Source organism: Halictus rubicundus, chromosome 6, assembly GCF_050948215.1.
Source record: "Halictus rubicundus isolate RS-2024b chromosome 6, iyHalRubi1_principal, whole genome shotgun sequence".
Classification (NCBI taxonomy): Eukaryota; Metazoa; Arthropoda; class Insecta; order Hymenoptera; family Halictidae; genus Halictus; species Halictus rubicundus.
In genome coordinates this window covers 9349660-9372926 of record NC_135154.1, presented here as the reverse complement: position 1 = coordinate 9372926, position 23267 = coordinate 9349660, and the positions used below count along the sequence as shown (strand labels likewise).

The 23267-nt window shown below is 37.9% G+C and overlaps 2 protein-coding genes across 4 annotated transcripts in view; one reads left to right on the top strand and one right to left on the bottom strand.

The window, feature by feature from the left end:
• Tomosyn (syntaxin-binding protein tomosyn) overlaps nucleotides 1-22810 on the top strand; it is an 83340-nt gene extending 60530 nt beyond the window's left edge. For 2 of the 3 annotated variants that reach the window (XM_076789835.1, XM_076789837.1), the window contains 9 exons: nucleotides 9654-9770; nucleotides 10241-10360; nucleotides 10674-10799; nucleotides 10890-11099; nucleotides 11423-11531; nucleotides 16647-16730; nucleotides 17064-17159; nucleotides 17614-17738; nucleotides 18410-22810. In XM_076789835.1, coding sequence (XP_076645950.1) covers nucleotides 9654-9770; nucleotides 10241-10360; nucleotides 10674-10799; nucleotides 10890-11099; nucleotides 11423-11531; nucleotides 16647-16730; nucleotides 17064-17159; nucleotides 17614-17738; nucleotides 18410-18672 — 1250 coding nt within the window. In that variant the 3' untranslated portion in view covers nucleotides 18673-22810. Of the gene's footprint in view, nucleotides 1-2297; nucleotides 2776-9653; nucleotides 9771-10240; nucleotides 10361-10673; nucleotides 10800-10889; nucleotides 11100-11422; nucleotides 11532-16646; nucleotides 16731-17063; nucleotides 17160-17613; nucleotides 17739-18409 lie in introns of all 3 variants that reach the window. The other variant, XM_076789836.1, reaches the window with a different exon arrangement.
• LOC143355216 (zinc finger protein Elbow) overlaps nucleotides 1-23267 on the bottom strand; it is a 97746-nt gene that overhangs the window by 44176 nt on the left and 30303 nt on the right. The window lies entirely within an intron of this gene.

The following is a 23267-nucleotide window of genomic DNA, read 5'->3' as shown; positions in this document are numbered from 1 at the left end:
CCTAAGGTCGTTTGAAATAACTTTTTCCTTTGCAGAAATTTTCTCCGCAGCTTCGTTAACGAGTTATCAACGAAAAACACGGGCCAATCAGAGCGCGTCTACTGCGGACGGACCCCGGCTCAGCCAATGCCAACGCCACGTTCAGTGGGACCAGCCGCCACGCCGGACTCCGCCCACCGTTACTGCGCCCTGATTGGTCCGCGTTTTTCGCTAATAACTCCTTAACGAAGCCGCGGAGAAAATTTTTACAAAGGAAAAAGTTACTTCAAATCACTTCAGGAATCACCTTTCTTCCAAGGAATGACAAGATTTTTAGGACACCCTGTATATGCTCCATTTGGACAATATTTTTCAGAATCATCGATCATGCGAAGATTGCAACAATATTTTGTTTATTCATATTTTTTTATCAACTTGTTTTTCCGATGGAAATATTTCAGTTACTTTATTCTTTTTTTTTTCATGTGGTGTATCAAATAATGTTCTTTTCATACAGGGTTATTACAAAAGAAATAGACCATTGTTATTCTGTTTAAGAAAAATACTTTGAAATCCTGCGTTAATTGAAGATAGCATCTACTTTTACGAAGTAACCAACTTCTAACGTCAGTGGCTTCTCAGTGCTCGAGTTTCACAATGACAAACCAATCATATGGAAAATTATAGTAAACTCTCCAAACATACTTACGCGACGTTTCCACAGTTCACACCCTCCCAAGAATTACCTCTCGTACACGCACAATTCCAACACTCGTACATTACTATGTAATAAAAGCATTTTGAAACACGAAGCGTAACTTCATTTTGTGGAAACATTAAACCTCTCTTTGCACGAAAGCGTTCGAGTATAATTCATAAACCATTCTATACCCTTTACTTTCTTCGATGTGACAACCGTCTGAGATATTTCATACAATACATACATTCTGAAAAACAAAACAAAACAGTCGCAATTAAACGATTACGTAACTTTAATGGCTGACAGAGCGCTTTATCAGTTAAGTTTTTCGAATTTCTTTCTCGATATTGACTGACTGCTATAAAAGACTCTGCATAACACTCGTTGGTATTCCACATAGCAAAATTTCCTAGATAGGTACTTGATCAGAAGAGAGAGAAAAAAAGAACAAAAAGCAAAAAGCATACAGCTCTTACCACTGACGAGTATTAATCTTCTTTTCTTCAGCACGAAGCATACCTTACGTAAATGTAGATGCAGACAAGAACCGGTGCACGTTTGACCCTTCGCATTGTCCAGGAGTTCTGAACTCCAGGAGTGTAACTTTTGTCGAGGGTGACACTTCCGGTCGCTAATTCTCGCCGGCGTCGAACGCGCTGGCCAAGCGTACAAATGTCGGACCATGTTTAACATTATTTATTTATGTTCAATTCCTTTTTCAAGGGATATGCAGCATCTCCTCGAAAGTTTTAAACGTCTTCGCTTTACGAACCAAGATTTCTCGCTCTGTAAACGTTAAATGTCGACTAACGGTAAACGAAACCGTAAATTAAAAAAAGAAAAAATGCTAAAGCAAGCGAAGGGTGAGTAAAAGGAGATGGCAGCGTTAGTTGGGGATGGAAGCGGACATTTTGTTGAAGCACCATTGCCACATGTGTACAAAACAAAGTGATTCTTTTATAATAGAAATGTCTTGTTCACTGTTACACAGGGCATCTAATGAATAATACGAGAAAGCAATTTAGATGATAAAATGATTGAAATTTTCCACGTGATAATGGATACATGACAGGCGAACAACGGTGACGCGATTGTGCGTTTCATTCTGGAGAGTAATCTTCAGGATGAGCGGCCCAATCGTGTTTCAGTGTTACAGTGTATCCTCGTTTAAGTATGGACGAAACGATCTCCGGACATAGTGAACACACGAAAAAATACTTGTACGGAAATTACATGGTACGAGGGAGCAAACTTCCTGCCGCCGGCGAATCCAATTAACAATTTAAGAGATGATCAATATTAATAGTATGAAATGAAGACAAGAGTACAATAAACAAGCCGATAAATTCGGAGGTATTTAATAGGTTTGGTAATAGTATTTTGTAGTAGCAACAGATCCACGAAAGACAAAATAGAGAGTTGACAATTTTATATCGTGAAAGTGAAGATGGTTTGTGGGGAAATGTTTGCCACCTCGTGCGGTTTAATTTGCATACAGGCATTTTCTCGTAGTACTTGAAGGGGGAACGGCGATCCATGCTTGAGCAAGCGGCACACTGTGAGACAGTTGGAACCGAAAAAAGATTGACTTCACATTTGATCTGTCGCTCATTTGTAGATGAACGGGATGTGCATGTTGCCGGTAGCGCGACGAGGTACGGTGGTCGTTGGTGGTAGTGGTTGCGGTGAAAGAGGTGACAACGCCGATAATAATAGCTGTAGCCCCTGTGGTGCGACTGGCGACGGTGGTTGCAATAATGAAAGCGGTAGCGATGCCTCCGCCCCTCGTACGGGCACTCGAAACACTCTAAATAGCGGGGATGACGATATCAGTGGGTCGAATGCGAATCCTCGGAAATCCCTAACGGTAGAGCCACGTCCGTCTCGTGCTCAGGGTATAAGAAAGCTCCAGAAGTGTCTGAGTACTACTACCAACCATTACGAGGTGGATCCCTCGTCGTTGAACAACCTTCCAACGCCTTCGCTATTCTCTGGTCACCGTAGCACCGAGATGCGAAGCTATCCGTCGATCGGTCCGCAAGCTTCTTTGAGCTACCAGAATATCCTCTCCAACACCAGACAGTATAACAGTTTCGGTAGTATCACTGAACGCAATTATATCACTTTTTATGCAATTCTATTATACCTATCATACTAAAAATTCTGTAGACCGTCAGATTTTGTTTCTATGTTACTGAATGAGACAAGTCTGTTCCTCTTCTAAGTGCTTTGTTTTCTTCGTTTCGTTGTTGGTTTGATTTTACACTGTCAATAGAGCGATTCTTCTACGATAGGCTCCGCGCGATCGATGGAGACCAGAATATCTCGAACGGCGTTCTATTATTCACTCGACACCGGGTGTCCGGGAAATTGTGGCACGAACAAACACGGCAAATATAAATATTATATTTTCCTTTTTTTTTTCCCCTGCGACGCGAATAATTTTTGGAAACATTTCCGTTGCGATACTTACGATGTCTTGTAAATATCTCCCGTTTTTTCTGCGATGCGACGCCATGATTTTTTGGAAAATGAACATTTCCGGAAAAGTGGGCGCACAAAAAGGGCTAATATAAATATTATATTTTCCTTTCTTTTTTTTTTCTGTGACCACAAAAGTAGGCGCACACAAAGGGCAAATATAAATATTATATTTTCCTTTCTTTTTTTTTTTCTGTGACCACAAAAGTAGGCGCACACAAAGGGCAAATATAAATATTATATTTTCCTTTCTTTTTTTTCGGTAACGCGAATAATTTTTCGATACATTTCCATTGCGATACAGAGAAAACGGCAGGTCCGAAAGAATGTCTTGTAAACATCTTCCGTTTTCTCTGCGATGCGACGCCATGATTTTTGAAAAATGAACATTTCCGGAAAAGTGGGCGCGATTGAAAAAAAAGACGAATGCTTCACTTATACTTGACAAGTTTTGGTAGCACGAACATAATTGGACATACGGTGTGCTGTGAAAAAATGACCAACCGAACTGCAAACGTTCCAGAATATTAAAAACTGCAGGTTCGAAAATGGCGGACGGTAGAGACTCGCTTAACTCCGGTAACTTAACGAGATGTGAAATTTTTATTTTTCAGCAACCGTTTGGTGTCGATGGCGACATCGCACATGATGAACTTAATTTTTTGTAAGTGGAGTCGTTCGTTCCGTTTCGAGGACACCCTCTCTCTCTCTCTCTCTCTCTCTCTCTCTCTCTGTCTCTCTCTCTCTCTTTCTCTCTCTTTGTCTCTCTCTTTTTTTAACCGACAACCGTGTGGTCTTAATCGTAGCCCACCATTCGACGAGTGAAATGATCACACATAGTCAAAGTTCTGACAAAGAAAAACATGCATGAATGAATTGTGCCACGTTGCAGCAGCTTTCAAGCTTGTTTCTTTAAGAAGGAGAACCGTTTTCCGTTTCCACCAAATGATCTCTATTCTGTTCTTTTTTTTTCTGCGATCATAACACGATTGCGTAGCATCGTGGAACAGACATGAACGTCGCATACAAGAAGTAGACTGCACCAGTCTCTTAGCGAAACACATGCACCGTATTTTCTCGTTTGAAATCATTTCCTTCGAAAACTACGTAACCGATCATTGACAATCGTTTGCATATTTCTTTTCTTTTTATGAAGTGTCATTATTCCACAATTTTCCGGACACCTTTTCAATGTGTATCGCAAACGTGTCTGTGCGAAATGAAACAACCGAATTTCTTTTTTTAATCTCGAAATAGTCGTAGACGTGTCATTTATGCATTTACAGCGAAAAATGAGTGAAAGACAAAACTGCAAGTACGCTAGACGAATTTAAGAATGTTGTTGCATTATTTTAGACTTGTTAAAGTTATTGAAAAAATGCTATTTTGCATAAAAGTCAACAGGCTGTTATTTGTACCGGCAGTTGAAGCTGGTTGCCAACTGAAGAAGAGATGACCGCTTCTGAAGTCAAATATTTGATGAACGACTCGAAAGATTTGTATCGAATCCAGAAAATTCTTGTTACGAGAGAAAGTTATTCGTAACTCAGTGTTTACTCTATATATGTCCCAAATGCCTAGATGATAAAAGTCCCAGAATTATCCCCACTGCCGCGGGGAAAACGCTTCCCCCACCAACGTCTCTTTCGTGCAGCGCGCACCTTCGCTGCGCAGCGGTGCCTCCGTCCCTCCCCTCCATAGCTGACCCGTGCGCGGCTTATGCTGTGTCTCCACTTCCACGAGGCACCGCTGCGCAGCAAGGATGCGCGCTGGACGAAAGAGGCGTTGGTGGGGGAAGCAGGCAGCTCAGGGGCCCCTACCGTGCCCACTACTGCTCTAGAGCTTCGTTGTCCTTTTCTACGTTTGGCGTGAATTAAAAAACAGTATCTCCTGGCCGATATAGGTCCCTGGCTGGACCCGTGTTTTGAACATATATCGAGTAAACACTGTACTTCGTATTCCCTTCGAGCCTTCTATTTCGGTGCTGGTTATACATTTTTTTTAGATTGAAGAGCGCCTCTTGTTGCGTGACAGACGAAAATGAAAAAAGAAATTGTAAGTTCTCGTGGAACGCTGTTCCGAAGATTGGTCTTCCGTTGTCTCGTATCCTTTTCCCGCTGTGTCTGATTGATAAATACTGTCTGGTCTTTGCTGAGTGTCGATCCGTACCTTCGGCAGAATTTACTTCTCTGCATCGCATCTTTGTTTCTTAATGATCTGCTCACTCGCTCTTGATCAAACCACTTTTCTCCAAGACTACACGGAAATGGCACATCATCTAACTTTGCGTGATTTCTAGTTCTCACTCTGCACATTCGATCAAGATTACTCTCTACCGCGTTCTCTCCGACTTTTCCTATTCTATCTGCCTTATTATTTCAGTTGACTCTTTTTCTCTAATAGATGTGGCCTAACGATACATTTGAACTAACTTATTGGCTGGGTGTACGATGTATGGAATATCGGATATGCAGGATGTTCATGAAGATCAGTCACATTCCTTCAAGATCGATTCCGCCACAGTGAAATCCGTAATGCGCACGATATACAGTGACCCGGGGTCGCCAGATCAGGGGAACACCGACTCGAAGCGAGGGGAATACCCCCTCTCTGCCAGTGCCGGGTTAGTCACGTGACATTATGACGCGTCACGTGACTGGGCCCCGTGGCGGAAGCGTGGGGGGAATAACGCGGTAGAAGGGGAAGGGTAGAGTGGGGAGACAAGTCAATCTGGCGGCTCTGCAGTGTTCCCTCTTTATAATGTTGCGCTCAGAACCATAGTCGCCAGATGGGGGGAGGGGACACGAATGGAGGGGAAAAAGTTACCCTCTCTCTGCCAGTACCGGGTTAGTCACGTGACATCCCGGGGCGTAAGCGTGAGGGGAATAGCGGGGTAGAAGGGGAAATTAGAGTGGGGGACAAGTCTTGATCTGGCGACTATGCTCAGAACTGGATTACGTTAGATCCCCAGGAAAACCGCGTCTTTTCTTAACACTTCTGACCCCTATTTGTACAAATTAATATTTATTTTAATACTAAATTAGGATAGAATCTCGCTCGACTTGGCGAACATGTAGTCTTTTACTCTATGCAAATTGGACATATTTTTATTTGAGATGGAAAATGCAAATAGAAAGGAGCCGATAAGTGTAAAATAGCACAAATATAGCCGGTAAATTTTACATTGAAAATATCGCATTTCAAGTTGACGAGGTCTAAAGAAAAAGAGTTAGAAATATAAAGTTGACAATATTATTTGAGTAAAATCTCTTGAATTTTCTATATTTAAAAAACTAAACTGTGATATGTAAATTTTTATCTAAGGTTATACTCTGTTGTTGTACTATAAAGTGGAAGCATCTTGAATGTATTATAGTAACGATTAATACGGCTTGATATTGTTTCAGTCGAGTAAAGATTGCTATTTACTTGCGTTCATAACTGAACTTCGAGGTCTAGCATGACATGAAAGTATTAATTTTATTTGATTTATTTTTTACGAATATCTAAGCAAAAACTGATGGGTGCTCCGTGCGTTTCCGTTGGGAATCGATCTTAAGCGAATATACCTGGATCTTCATCAAAATCTTGTGTAGACGCGCGCGCACGTGCGTGTATGTATACCAGACGAATACGAAAACATTTAGACAGTTCAAGGATGTTAAAGAATGCCTTTTAGTGAAAAATGCATACACATATATATATACATATTACTGCTACTGAAATTTCGTTTCTTTCTATAGAGTGTGAATTTGTCTGTGCTCATTTTGACTCTACATATATATACATATATATTTTTCAGTTTTGGAATCAGGTCATCCTTTATGTTCGAGCTTTGAAGTGTCTCTGAGAGTGTGGGATGTGTCGAACTTGCAATAAGTCGAGTAATGATTGACAAATTACAGCTAATCTTTTCGTCGAGATAAAAATATGATAAACTGCATCGTTATGTCACGTGTCTGGTATTCGAGCACTATAATATTACGTACGAGATTTTTTTTAGAATGGTCACGTACCAGAGACCGAATTACAGAAAGAAAAGGGGCTCGTTCCGCACATGGTGTACTAGAAAATATGACGTACAGATTTTCAGTAGTTCTATTGGATACATCCGATTCTGCGCACTCGGACGAAAGGATAACGCATGTGTGACGGTGTATCATTGGATTATTATTTAAAAAAAAATTGAAAAGAAAATCTAACAATTCAAAAAATTTTTATTATGTTTTTTTCGATATGTTTTCGGCAGGCTACAAAGGGTAAAGGAAAAATGAGAAAAGGGTGATCACTGGCGTCTTGCAATGCTCCTATGCAAAAGTTTATTTTCCTACTTTTAGCTACTTTAAAAATGCACAGTATTCCTTTCTTAAAATCACGCTTCGCTAACTTCTTTATAGTCACCGTCCCCCCACCTTTCATTACCCTAGTTAACAGTAAATGTAGTTTAGAGTGATAAATCCTCGCATGGAGTGATCATATATAATTACTTCCTTGCTTTGAACCTATCTTAGCTAAACGAATTATTTGAATCCAATCGCGGGACTTGTCAATTGCACTGATTATCTGCTGGCTCGTCTTATCAATTTGAGGCCTAATTAACTTTAGACACAGTGGCCAAATCTGATGAAAATTTTTAGACCACGAATATCAGATTAACAAGAAAACAGTTAACACGCGAGTATTTTATATTTCTGTCCACAACATTAAAAATGGGCATTTTTCAATGCAAAATTAATTATAAACAGTGAAAACGAGTAAAGAGCGTCAAGAATCTTAGACAACCTCTGCTTCTTTTCCACAGTCGATAGAAAATGGGGGAACAAGTAGAATTATGACGTCATTCATTAAACCATATTTTCTATCGTCACATTCTTAGCCCCGAAAAATATACGATTGCGGGAAAGGAATACTGTAGCACATTTAAATTAGTTAGAATGCTCTATATTCCAAATAAATCAGTCTCTTTTCGCAAAAACAAACAAACCCTTGTTAAATAAAAGAACATGTGTTCTATGCGATCATTCCTCCGATTAACATAAGATGTCCCAGTTTATTTTGGGTCAAAGTTTGTTGGTACGTTCGATAGACATAATTAACAAACAAATGTTGTGTAATCACGTTTGAAACTTTACTGAAAACAATTATCACTCAAATGCAAGGGGAACGATAACAGATTTTCGTTTACTGCGACACAAAGTGGAAATAAATCAACAATAGTGAAAGAATTTACATTTGGCAATTTCAACTACAATCGCTTTGCGTCATAGTAATCGAAGTACCGATATGATTCCTTTTACATTTCGTATTTTTATATAGCATTCTCTTCTTGAAATTCGGTGTATTGTTTAAAGGGTTTAGGACCTTTTTGACAGCACACATGCGCTCCCATTTGTCCGAGTGTGTATTTCGAAGGGAGTAATCGGTTCAAATTAGGTTCTAGCGTCTCAGGACTTGATATACAGGGTGTCCCAGTATTGATGGCGAAGGGGATGATTCTACTTGAGAAACTGAGTCGAAAATACGGAATAAATTTTTAACGTTTGAGGATTCGTTTTCGAGAAAATCGTGTTTTCGTGGTTTAGTCTGTGGAGGAAGTAGAATTGGTTGGCCATGGTCAGACGCATGGTTCGCCGCAAACTTTTTAAACTCGATTTTCTCGAAAATGAAGCTACGGATGAACAAATCTTATTTTCTATATTGTCGACTTATTTTCGAGTGTAGCTTCACCCCCTCCACGGCTGTCCCACCAATACCGGGACGCCCTGTACTTTACAAAACGCATTGAAACGCAATCAAGCCGAAGTATCTCTACGCGCCTTCTAATTTCGGACGTAGAGACTTGAAAATGACATTTAGCGACAATGTGTTGTATTTCTGTGCAACCAATTGAGCACAGAACGCGGCGCCGTGCGCCGCTTAACGTTAACTATAATCCAAACTATCTCCGCCGATTGTGTTAGAACGCCGTTATCCTTTGCTATGCTGCGCGCCGCGGCGTTTCGACTGTACGAACGAGTTTTTCTTCGAAGTTAAAATCAGTTCATCCGATCGACTTGATGAATGCTGAATTGAATGAAAGATTTTATTCTGTGAACTATCCTCTCAAGAGAGATACTAGTCGTCATAGTCGTTGTTGTTGCTGTCGCTGTTATTATTATTATTGTTGTTGTTGTTATTGTTATTGTTGTCGGTGTGATTATTGTTGTTCCTTGACATTGTCGCTATTAACACGACACACTTGTTGATCGTTTTCTTTCACACTCTGACCGACTCTCTCAGCGCAATCCTGTCTCTCTATCTTTCTCTCTCGCTCTCTCTCTCTCTCTCTCTCTCTCTCTCTCTCTCTCTCTCGTTAATTCATTAATTTAAGAACGCTACGTGTCAGAGATGTGTATTGTAATAGACGTTGCATGCCCGTTAAACGCATAATCGGCGACCCTTCCCCGTTCAATATATAATTTTCCATTTATTGTTGGGATTGCTGGTCGGGTAGACAAATATGACAGTTCGTTTCAACGATCAAGGAGCTCGAGCATGTCGTCGCTTGAGAACATCACCACGGAAACCATCAGCTGCCTTACGTTCGCAGATTCCTACACGAAGAAAACCGGTATGTCACATGTCCAATTTGATTAACCATAAACGATAGTAAAATATTTTTTATTCTGAATTTGCTGAAATTATGAAGAGCCCTCTGCATCTAAAGGGTGGTTGAACACTAAATTTCCGATTCTCGAGAAATTCTCAATATTTGAACCACGATGATTTTATTTTTAAAAAATGGTAAAATATTTGGACTCATTTAAACGATAGTAAAATATTTTTTATTTTGAATTTGGTGAAATTATAAAGAGCCCTCTGCATCTAAAAGGTGGTTGAACACTAAATTTCCGATTCTCGAGAAATTCTCAATATTTGAACCATGATGATTTTATTTTTAAAAAATGGTAAAATATTTGGACTCATTTTAATGGTCGTAAACATCGTCAGTTCCATAGTTATATATTGATAATTATAATGTTGATCGCAAAGACTGTTACACAAAAATGACTGCTACAGACACTTCTCTAAATTTTTCAGATACCTGTCCGGTGCCGACACTCTGGATCGGAACATCGTTAGGATCTATACAAACGGTGATATTTAACACGCCCGCTCGTGCAGACCGACACGCTCACCCAGTCGTTATTTCTACTTGCAGTAAGTGGCATACTGTTCCTAAATAACTATAAAATCACAACATTGTTCTATTATATTTCACGTCACGAAAAAGGATATACAAGATATTCCCCGATCAGTTGTTATAATTGCCATCGTTTCACAATTCTTTCCTTTAAAACGTGCAAGATTACTCTTGGAAAAATCAGTATATCTCCAGAATTGAGAAATTAAAGTTAGAAACTTGGTTAACAACATTGCAACTACGAAGTTTGTGATGACAACAATATAATAGAATAATATCATTTCAGGGAGGAAAATGCGATCTCAGTAATGTCTGTTTTATCTGTTGCAGATGGATCTACTTTTAAGCTAAAGGGTTGTATTTTATCGATAGCCTTCCTAGACTGTAACGGTGCCCTGATCCCGTACTCGTTCGAATCCTGGAAAGATGATAGCGCGGAGGGCAAAGATCGTAACAGTACGTTCCGTTACTGATTTACAATATTTAATAATTGCGACGTATAATAATAATAATGTAGCAAGGTAATAATATTTTGTGATTTCTTAGAGAACCAAGGTAAATGTACAAATACTCGGATGTCGCCGTCGATGACTACACAAGCAGCTGCAGGAGATGGCTTCGAAGATCGTCAATTCGTTGTACTAGTGTCTGAGAAGCAAGCGAGGGTTTTGGCGTTACCATCGCAAAATTGTCTGTATAGACAGCAATTGGCTGAAACTCATATCGTAATTAAGGCAGACATCACCACTATAAAGGGTGAGTCATCCTTTTATGCTTCATTGTTGTACGTACTGCTTGTTAACTGACTTTTTCGCCTTGAAGGTCACTTCAAGGTCATGGTGTGTAGGTCGTTGAACTGATCTTGATGCCGACTACCACATTGCGTTATAAAAAATACTTGTCAGTAAGCAGAAGAATGCGATGACCTTGAAAAAACCGTTACAGTGACCTTAAAACCATGTACATCATATTTAGTCATTTTTTTTTTTTTAATTAATTGCAATTGGGTCCCTTACCTTATTCTTTGCGAGACAATTAAGATAACAAAAGAAAAAAGGGTATTGTGTTTTTGTTCACAGATAATGTTTGTCTGGTATGCTACGTTTCAAATGGGCACATAGCTACGTATAGTCTACCGAGTCTGAGGCCGCTGATAGAAGTCGATTTCCTGCCTCTAATAGATTTAAGGTAAGACGAATAATAATTTCATTGAGTTAGCTTTTATAGCATTTAACGAGGCAGATAATGATTATATTTGCACACGGTATATAATAATGCACTAAATGCTATTGCAACGATGCAACACTGCAACACTTTATATATATATATTATATATTATCGCTAACAGTAGTGTAAAATTCGCATTATATTAACACGAGTACGTTTTCTATCGGTACTTTTTAAGTCGGCTGTTTTCGAAATGCAGTATAGAATCGATTCCGATTCTTGAATTGAACATTCTTAACCTGTTAATCGGGTGGTAATTTTTCCACCTACGCAAACGCGTTTACGTGCCAACAAAATATAACTTAATGTGGATTTTTATAATGGATGTGCACAATTTTCTGACAACTAAATGAGAAAACGAGAATCGCAGAAATGTCTTGATGAGTTCACGAACTCGTTGATGAGTTAACTCGTATTTCCTGGTTGACAGGTTAAAACTTTTGTGGATACTTAATGAATTCATTTTAAGGAGTTTGATAATGTAAATAAGATCATTTTGCACTAAGAACTTACATTTTTGGCGTTTACATAATACAAAATATGTTATGGTTCTGATCGACCTGGCAAAAAATATTTGATCAAGGAAACTGAAGAAAGAAAAAATGTCTTTTAGGAGTTTCGCTCGTTTCATTACATATAAATTATATAGTGTATAATAAAAATTATTCTGGTGATGATCATGTTAAACTGTGTGATTGAATACTTTTTACCAGGAGCAATAGAAATTAAAATTTAACATACAGTATTGCTGCGTGGAAACTTTTCAAGTCATTCTAACAGCTAATTATTTTACATTGATTGTTATAATATAAGTATAAAATGTAAGATACGTTATTTATACACGATATATGTATATTTTAATCTTTCCATTCGGTTATGTTCGACTTCTAAAAATCTCTCGGTATGTGTTCTCTATCGTATATAATATCGGTTTCTCGATATGTGTGTGAAGCATTACCTTAGAAAAATAATAAAATTTATTCCAACTTCCATTTAAACAATCGTCAAATTCGAAGATAATTATATGGAAAGGTTGGAACAGCACATTTTGCATCTAGTAATGATTTTTTCTCTAAAGATAATATTTACTCACCAGTATTTATGCCTAATACATCGAGCAAAATAATTTGTTTCTTAGAGACTGTATCGTTGTGTTCGTTCTTTCTCATATCTTATCTTATATACTATTCGCATTGGACGCACACTTTTTATTCTAACACGTTAACTAAGCTCGTTTCTGATATGCATACCAGCACGTGTTATGATACATTAATATATTAAAGAACGTTTTACTTTCAATGCAATCAACTACATTTTGAATGTTGTAGTTTCGAATTTATAAATAAGTTCACAAGACATAACCAATGTCTTATTACAGTGCGTATAATTATGCTACAATATCAGTGTGTAATTGCACTGTTAAACAAATTATTTATTTTGCGTTTCGATAACCAGTAGGCAAGTATTAGCCAAACCGTACCATATTGGGTATCATTTTCATTAAAAAAAAACTAATTCAAAACAAACAAGCTATCATTGAATTTTACCAAACATGCACCGAGCATTTTATACACCTTGATACTTTTTTAATCAGCATTCGATACTCTTTCGAATCACATATTTAAATACCAAAACAAAAATCGAATACAAAAACTCAAGGTCACCTTTACGTCTCGATAGAATATCAAGACATCAAAAAACTAATGATCACATTGCATGTCTTATTTGATACAAAGGAACTTTTGTCCGAATACTTATGGTGTGGGGTCTTCGTAGCTTGTGTAAACTTAACTTTTGACATATCTTTTAAGCAAATTATTTCTCTAAAATCTGCTGGTGCAGAAAGATTCCAATTATATTTGAATAAACACTAATACACATTAGTGTATTATAGCATGCTTCATGTAGACCAGAGCTGCTCAACATGCCTAGACCGTAGCACAGCTGTAGCTGGCCACGTAACATGATCATGCGTGTGACAAATACACGCAGCCTTTCCCGCAGGACGTGGTTTCGTGCCGAAGGGGCGTGTCTTCATACCCGTAGGGCGTGGCTTCGTGCCTACAGGGCGTGGCTTCGTACCCGCCGTTCTGTGTATGCCCACCGGAAGAAAATTGCTGCCCGTACGGGCAGACGCTGAACAGCTCTGACGTAGACCTTTATAGCACTTCTACCGCACCGTGAAAAATCTCTTTTATAGTTGGCTGCATCAGTGAAAAATCCTCTACATTGATTGGTCACTTCCATATTGCTGATAATGTTCGGTGTATACCTTCAGGTCTTATTCGCCTACACTTCGCGTTTCCAAAGTGTCGTAGGCATCGAATAATAAAAATATTTATGTCCCCATTAGGAAACACATTAGCTACATCACCAAACCTTATTTATTCTTTATCTATTTTGTACACGTTTCATTCAATGCATAGGGACCCAATTACTGTGAAGCTGTCAATTGCCGTCCATATATCAATTATACTTATTTTTAAAGAATATTAAAAAAGAGATATTAAATTGTTTTCATTAGAATCAGTTAATATGTTATATATCTCTTTTTTAATATTCATTGTGCTTTACAAGTAAGTATAATTAACATAGGCACAGTAATTGGCATCCCCACCCTTACACCCCTTACTTTGTTATATTTTTATTTTTCAAGTTTGCTAGAACTTACCTTTTAAAATAGAAACACTTCAATTGTTTACAAGGTTACGCAATTTCGTCTTTTCAATTACTTCTGTCAAATATAACACATTAGTAGATTAGTCGATTAAACATTTCAATATTTAAAGTAGCGAATGCTCTCATTCCTTAATGCACGAATCATTTTACTTCAATTTTTATGCGTATCTCTTACCAATATAAGTAGTGATTATACATTGAAAAATAGATGAATTTATTATTGAAACCAGTTGTATAACTCAATTATTGCAGAGTTAGATAAAAGTATTTTCACAGCTTTGATGAAAAGCTTTCATGAAAATTGGAGACTTCGGCACAGTTATTTGTCAGAGTTGAATTTGTTATACGTAGAACGTGTAATTTTTATATTAATAGCATAATCAAGTATGCAGACTGCAAGGTAGACAAATTGCTGACGACATTTAATAACATTTCAACATTATTTTAATCCCAAGCATATCTTTATCACATTAACTACCATGGAAGTCATAATCATAAGGAAACATCACAATAATTATTCGCGAAAACCATTACTGTTGAGGTTTTTAGTATTTTTACTTATCAAAATCTCAAAGCCTCGAAATGTCTGAAAACCTTTACATTTAGAAATCACTATCATCTCCCGATGGACGCATAGTACATACATCTACACTCCACAGGAGTTTGGTGGGGGGAACCCAGGAGTAGGGAGAGGGGGGAGAGGGAAGTAGGGAGAGGGAAGTTGCCCAAATCTGACTTAGACAATTTTTATTTTGCATAAAATTTCGCAGTGTGGTAATGATACACATGAAGTGCGTTACTACCCTGCTTTTATAACAAAATAAAAATTGTCTAGGTTGATTGTAGGGATCAGAAGCTACATAAAAATGTATTTCTTTTATGTATAATAATTATGATTTTCTATATCACCTATTCGGTTTTCTTATAAATGCATAAAATCCGTCCAATCATTACAATTGACGTATTGCAATTAAGTGATGTCCCTTGTTGGTATAATTTGAATCATGCTCAATCTACATCACTATACAGAGTGGTCGTTTCTAAGTATGGACAAGCCATTATCTTTCAAAATAATGGACGTACAAAAAAATGCTTATATGGAGATTACATGGTACGAGGGGGTAAATTTTTGGCAGAAATATTTTTTTTTATTACTTTTTTAGTACTTTTTTTTTAGTACTTTTGAATAAAAATTGAACAAACTATAAAATACATACAATTTGTTTAATTTTAAACGATTTTCCACTTGAGCTCGAAAAAACACTGATGCATCAATGAACGAACTTTAAATAACTAATTCCACATTGTAGAACGCTTTTTAAATATTTTTATACACGGACCAAGGCGGTCTCCTGGTTGTCATAAATATATCTGGGCATAATGCACTCCAGTTACCAAATTTATAATTTTAGACTCAAGATGGAAAACCTAACTCGATATGAAAACAATTAAAAAGTGTTCTGCGGAACAATAAAATCTATGTAACAGCGGAAAATGTATAGTCTGAAAAATATAGTACTTCGCGTACGTCTTTTTTTCTAATATTTTACTCTTGGTTGCATTCTAAAAAAGAAACTGTAACTCCCGTTTATAGATGTAGTCTGAAAGATTGGTTAAAAATAATACTGAATATGTAATATTAATCGCGTTGTTTTTATACTGGCGACATTTAATCTTTTAATATCACATACGAATGACTGGTATGCTAAAATTACGGAGAATTAATTAGACCGAGTCTCCGCCGACGATTTTGTTAGCTAGTATATGAATATTTGCACATTTCACTGCACCTCACTGTTCGCGAAAGCAATTGAACAATGGTGTGTCAGTCTCATGGGCAACGTGTTCGTATTAGGTCGTTTCATACTGAAGTGATCATCTTTCAGACACGATGTCAGGAATTAATTTCCTTGGAAAATGTGAAACTACTTTCGTGACCTTTGTTCACGTATATGAAAACGTACTGTAGTAATTAATTACTGTCGAGTTGCCACTTTTATTCTGTCTGAAAATTGTAGTAAGATACAAATATTTTAATATTCAACAGAAACAAATTTCAATAATTCTTTGATCGACTAATTAATAATTACTAAAGCTTTACTAGAAGAATAGTAACAGTGATAAAAAAAAGAGAACTTAAACTCCCGTAATTTTGCACAAAACGTACCATATTTGAATTTTATCGGAGTCCCTGTATCGCGTCGAAAAAATGATCGAAATGGCACGAAATGACCTTGAGAGTCTCACTGGTTATGTTTACACCGTGTTACGTAAAATCGAAGTATTTTATTTTAAGGATTATAAGGGTTAATGGTATAGTCATGCAAACTAAAAATCTCTTTTTACTCGCGTACGCTTAACGCTCCACTTTTCTCCTGTCTCTGTAATCTCTAACAGTTTTCAGACCACAAAACATGGCATTGTAGACCCCATGTTGTCCATATGGGGTCACCAACTCTTTGTTAATGGCGATACCGATCAGTAAGTGAACTATAAAATAACACTTCTCCTAATAAGTATTTTATGAAACATATGCAATGCCTTGCGTGTTCTATACATTTAATTCCTTCTCCGACACATATTTTTCATTCCTCCGCCTCCTCTATTACATCACGTTAATTGTTTAAGCGTCATTCAAGCATTCGCTTCGATTTTTATTAACATTTTTATTATCTGGTAAAGCTTAGTCGCCTGTGTACATAAGCGTACAGTTTTTTACCTTTTGATAATACGCCCTGGTACGTTCATATTTTTCATTGTGCTTTTCACGCGGCTGCTAGACGTTATGGTAATGGTCTTATATATTTTTTACAGGATTGCAAAGACACTTTGCTTCAGCAATAAAGGGCATGGCCTCTACCTGTCGTCGCCCACGGAGATTCAGAAGTTTTCAATATCCAGTGAGTTCTGGTAAGCATTTGTCCCGTTGCAAAAGTTTGCAAATTTAAGAACAAACCTGTCCATCTTCAATATTAAATCTACGTGATTACCGGTTGATTTTTAACAACTCAGATAAAACAGACATATATTAGTTACTCTGTTTAAATATAATTTAAATTTCAAGTGGTCACAAAAACAGAAATACATAAGTCATTCATTATTTCTGTGTAGAGATTTATATTTTTGAGAGATCCTGTACAGTATTCTCTGAAGAAAGCATGTTTTACAATAATCTGCTTCTAATATTGTAAGTGTTTGACTATAGGAAGTAACGGAGAAGTAAGTCATAAAAATATAAGAAACAGAATTCAAATAAGATGCCGATGTATGAAGTTACGTGAACAATGATGAAGTGTATTTCCATCGAGGCAAATAATGAAATATTAATTGTGTAAAATCTGCATTGTACGTACAATTTTTCCAGCGGCGAGTTAACCGAGATGATGGGAGATCTATTCATTGGTCACGACATGCCTGAGCCACCTAAAGAAAGTTTCTTCAAAGGCCTCTTCGGTGTTGGATCGCGAAGTCTTGACAGAGAAGAACTATGTAAGTTTAAACTATTCATTCGAAGATAGTAAGAAACTATTATTTATTCATTTTAAAAAATTAAGCAGAAATAGCAATCTTTTTACTCTTCATTTTCGCCTTGTACTGTCTTGGAGAGCCACCCCTTAAATTTTCTCCCACCTGTAGTCGAACACCCTGTATATTACCCTGTATACAAGATTAGACATTTTTTCTGAATTTAACTAATTTTTAAACCGTTCAGAAATAATAGGTTCATGTTGAGAAAAATATTACAGTGATTTCTCTATATATGTCGCCAAGTCCTGCACGATAAACGTCGCGGAATGATCTCCACTACCGCCGGGTGTACGACTGCGGATCTGTATTCAAAATAAAAATTTTGTACCTGAATTGCAACAGACTGAAGCGAAATAGCATTTTTTTCCTTTCTTAATATGTTTAATAGGTTGAAAATAATGTAACAGCATATTAAACTGTTTCTAATGTTATTACTGTTTTAAAATACGCCTACCCATTTTTGTCGTGAATGCATAAAATCCGCAGTCTAGTCTCGGTTATATGTCCTGTACGATACATGACGCTGTCGTTGACATATATCGAGAAGTCACTGTATCTTTTAATTGTTTGTGGGAATGCAGACAGCGTTTGACCGTGGGAACGTATCGTAATGCTAGCAATATGATTTTCAGTTGGCGAATCGAGCGGACGAGCATCCCGCACCGTAGCGAAACATATACCAAGACCGAATGCTGGGTCAGAGGCGATGCGCGAGCGCGTGTCAACCGCGACCGGCGAGGTGAACATGGCCCATCAAATGGTCCTGGAGCGTGGTGACAAGCTCTCCCAACTGGAAGAACGAACGGCCCGCATGATGACGGAGGCGGAGGGTTTCTCAACGTCTGCCCACGGATTGATGCTCAAGTACAAAGACAAGAAATGGTACCAGCTATGAGAATATTGTTCGAGTTCGACCGAGATTTGGAATTGCGTACAACTCTATTGTAAGGTAGCGGCGTTCACGTTTCGCGTATGAGCTGTTCGCCATGCTAAGAACCGCGCGGTAAGGGGGACAAAATTTTGTTGGGGTAAACAAGCAGAGCATGACGAACGAATCTGCAAGAAAAATCGGACATATTTGTGGACTTTGTACGCACATACAGGAAACATATTACACGGGATATAAAAAGAGTGAGAATCGTTTTGTGTATGACTGGTGTATGCGTGCAGGCGCGTGCGTGTCTCTATGTGTGTATGCGAGAGTGAAAGGGAAAGGGATTGTCGGAGGAAAAAGTAGGAGAGTCCGAGGAGAGAAAAGAAAGAGAACATATTCATGCGATACCTTGTACAAGCAGGTAATACACACGCACATCTTTCAGCGAAGAATATAAGGAAAACAAAAAGTCGTATTGTACACGTCTGAACACAAATAAGATTTAAGTATATATGATACGCGATCTCTCAGAATGTGTTATAATCTCTATATATATAAATAAATGAATAAATATATATAAATAAATAAATAAATATATAAATAAATATATACACAACGTGTAGCCCGAGCAAAGAAATGGGTATATACGTAACGTATAGACCAATCGAACAGATAACAAAAATGAAACGGAAGGAAAGTGGAATGGCTGCGATTAAAATTAAATGAATTACTAGCGCATACATAAATTACGATAAGGTTTAAAAGCGTAAGTACTTAGGCGGGAATTAAGAGGATGATTCTACTACGTGCGAGTCAATACATACCAAAATTATGTAACAATTCGCCTTTTAAACCACTCTCGTTAATCCATTCGGACGTCCTGTCATGGCGAAAAACGTTCGCGCGAAATGGCACTTTGACCTCACCTGTTTTTCGTTAAAAAAAAAAAAAGAAAAGGAAAAAGAGAAACGGAGAAATAGTGATCGATGCGCGTAGAAGAATAACACTGTCCGAATGATCATGGGGAGGGTAGGGGAGAAAAAAAAAGAATGATCCAGGGAGCGAAGACGCAGCGACGTTATTCCGAATGTATTGACAATAAACGTAATTAATCGAGGTAATAGCGCATTGAATAAACGTTGAACGCAGTGAAATATATGATTTATCCACGATGCTGGACCATCGGACTTTTACCACGACGACACGATAGTAACCGCGCCGATGCACCGTCGATAAATCATATATTAGTTGTTATTAATTGTAGTTGATCGCTAGATATGCTATGTATATAAAGTAACAAATGCAGTAGGAAATATTATACGTCAAAAAGAGCTGTTTGTATAATAACATGTTGTAAGTTACGCTACTTCAGCGTCGCCGATCGATTCAATGGAATTTATGCATGCGTGTGTACGCGTACACCAAGGATTACGAAGATGAAACCCTACTGTAATTTAAAGGAAAAGAATTATACGTAGCGTAGATTACCCAAAAGTCAATAACGCGAGTACACGTATATACGCATGTGTGACAAATTCGTTTGAATTCATCGAGACGCTGAATCGTCGTACTGCTTCCATAGCAATAACTGTATAGTTGATGTTAATGGTACTAATCACCTACATAGAACTATATTATATAATATGCCCCGCAGTGGATTAACTAGATCGCAATTTCTTCGACATTCGGATATAATTTCCCCTCGGACAATACAATAGGACCTCGATTAACCGGGTCGCGATTACCCGCGATTTCGATCATCCAGGCTCTCGATTATCCGAACTCTCAGATCGTACCTCGAAATACGTACGACTGGAATTGCTAATTTTTGTGATTTTTTTTTCTTTGCTTTACAAAGAAAACGCGTTTCGAATGAGTTAAGTAAGGGCGAACTGCCAAAAATGAAAATATTTTTCAAGAAAGGGTGCGTCGTGTTTGAATCGCACCGATATTCGCTGGTCAACATGGCACGCCAACGAAAGCCATAAGTGGTGCGCGATCGGCGAGAGAAAGTAATTTTCATTGAAAACTGTACAAAATTAAAAAAAAAAACAAAAAGAAATGGATAAAGATATACGTATACAGTGATTGAAAGAAGTATGTAGGGTAAGGAACCCAATTACTCTAGGGGTACCAATTACTGTGGCTATATCAATTATTTTTAAAGCATAACGAATATTAAAAAATTGAATATCTTTTTATTCTAATATTCGTTATGCTTTCCAAAATAAGTATAATTAATATAGGGTAAAAGGTACCCTAGGGTAATTGGTACCCCCATAGTAATTGGGTCCCTTATCCCATTACCGTTTCGTTCCAGTGAAACAATTGATTGTCGATGGCGCGTTTGCGTTCGAGTATCCACATTTAGAGTGTTGCAGTCTTGAACTAAGACGCGGTCTTGTGTAAATAATTTTCAACTGAATACCACATTGAAAGGAATACACACACATATATTGTTGACGAAAAAAACCAGTAGTTTAGCGATGGATGTTCGGTACGTTTAGGTACTTTCTCCTCTCACTGTATGCGTCTATACATTGTGCCGTTAAGAGGTGTTGCATTTCCTATCGAATAGAATGCTTACTGTGCCGATAAGCTGCGTTTAAGTTGTCCTGTTTAGGTCTCGATTATCCGGTTGGTCTCGATGTATCCGCTCGTAGCCGGGTTAATCGAGGCTCCGCTGTATACGCGGGTAGAGTTTCGTTTGCGAACGTTCAACCACCGCCGCGTACTTTTTGCGAAATGAAAAGTTGCGTACCCGCTAACGACTAATTAGCGGTCCGCGTACAACAGGGTGGACTAGCTCGACGCGACGTTTCGACACCGTGGTCGCAATTGCACAAGAGAACCGAGAAGGCGAATCTACTGTTCCTCTCTTCTAACAATTTCATTTTCTTCTTCATCGATTTGTTTGGTCGTTCGAGCGATATTCATTCCGGTAGCGGCTTTTATTCGTCCCGCTCGGCAGCGGCGACCACCTAGGGAACTTTGTACGCGGGGGATGTAGCGACGAGATATAAACGAGAAAAGGAAAGAAAAAACAAAAAGAGTATCGAAACAAGGCGATCACGTTTAGAATGCGCACGGAGATGCGTCGATGATCGAATAAGCGAACGGAAGGGGAGCCAACGCGCGGCTGTGCGACGCGAAATGTTTTCTCGGATCTTTTGTGAGAATGGAGACGTTGTTTATTGCTCTAACAATAGATTAGTAAATGTAAGATAGTTGCAGGTAAAGAACAGAAAAAAAAATGATGATACATTACTATCTAAGTGTTTGATAATATAACATATTCTAACACTTGTTGTATAAAGACTACTGTTTAGGTGATTCTGGATTATTTATCATGTCGAACAGGTTGATATGTGTTTGAAAATAATTTATCGTAACGAGAAAGAAGGAAACGGAAAGAGAGAGATAGAGAGAGAAAGAGAGAGAGAGTTGAAAGAAATATTCGATGAAGGAAAAATATAGCGAACAAATGAAACGTAATTGTTAATCGGAATTTCTATTGCACGTTCCTCTACGTTCGTTCCGTTCTGTGTCTCGGCGAAGACGTTCAGAATGAAAAAAATGATCATTTCCGAAATTATTTTCATACACAAATATAGATTTCCTGTGAGGCTAGTTGTTTTGCGATTATCGATTAATTAATTAACTTGTGAATCCTTGTCGCGATGTACAAAAAAGAAAAAAGAAAGAAAAAGCATCGTCACTCGTTTCGACAGCGGACAACAATTTTTGCGATATTCTGCACTTGATTTTCAAAGTGAAATCCAATATATTCTATGTATTCAAAAGAGTTTTACTTTCGTGAGAACGTAAACGAGTTGTTCTGTAAACGAATGTAACTGCTTCCTATATGTTCGAATGAACGGTAGCTACCTCTCCCACTCGCTATGCCCTTTGTATGAAATGTTCATTATTTATTGTGTCTTAATCTATTTCGACGCAGTGGCCTGAATATGTAAATCTACTATTGTAAATGAAATTTTGTCCTTAGACGCAGCGAAATATCTAATACTCTCGATTTATACCATTACTAATCTAGTACAGTTCTTATTTTTCAAGAGATATAATACCATGTTATTGTAAAAGTACTGCCTCGAGGACAGACTGTATCTTGGCTCCGATTAATAAATGAGTTCGAACCAAATTCACCGCTTATGGCATTTACGAGAGATGGTCTCCTGGCAATTTTCTGGTCCTCATCCGCAAATATTGCAAACCCCGCGACCTTGAGCAACCATAGTCTCAAAGTTAGCACGATTTCAAGATTTCTAGAAATTGTTCGTTGTACCGGATGCTGAAAATTCGACATCAAATTGAATAATAGAGTTGTTGCATCTTCGAGGCCGCTGCGGTCCTGTTCTATGTATTTATTATAATGTTCAGCTCAAACCACGACGCTTTTACTTCGCGACGTGACTTCTACTAAAGGTCTGCCTATCTCGCGGAGTTTTCAGTTGATCTTTGAACCTCGAGCTTCCTTCAAATTTCGAATCTTTCCGTATGAAAGTAATCACGTGTAACACGGCAATTGTGCTCGTGAACGTTGCCGTGCTATCCGAACTCGTACCTATTATACGAAACTAAGAACTAATACAAAAACA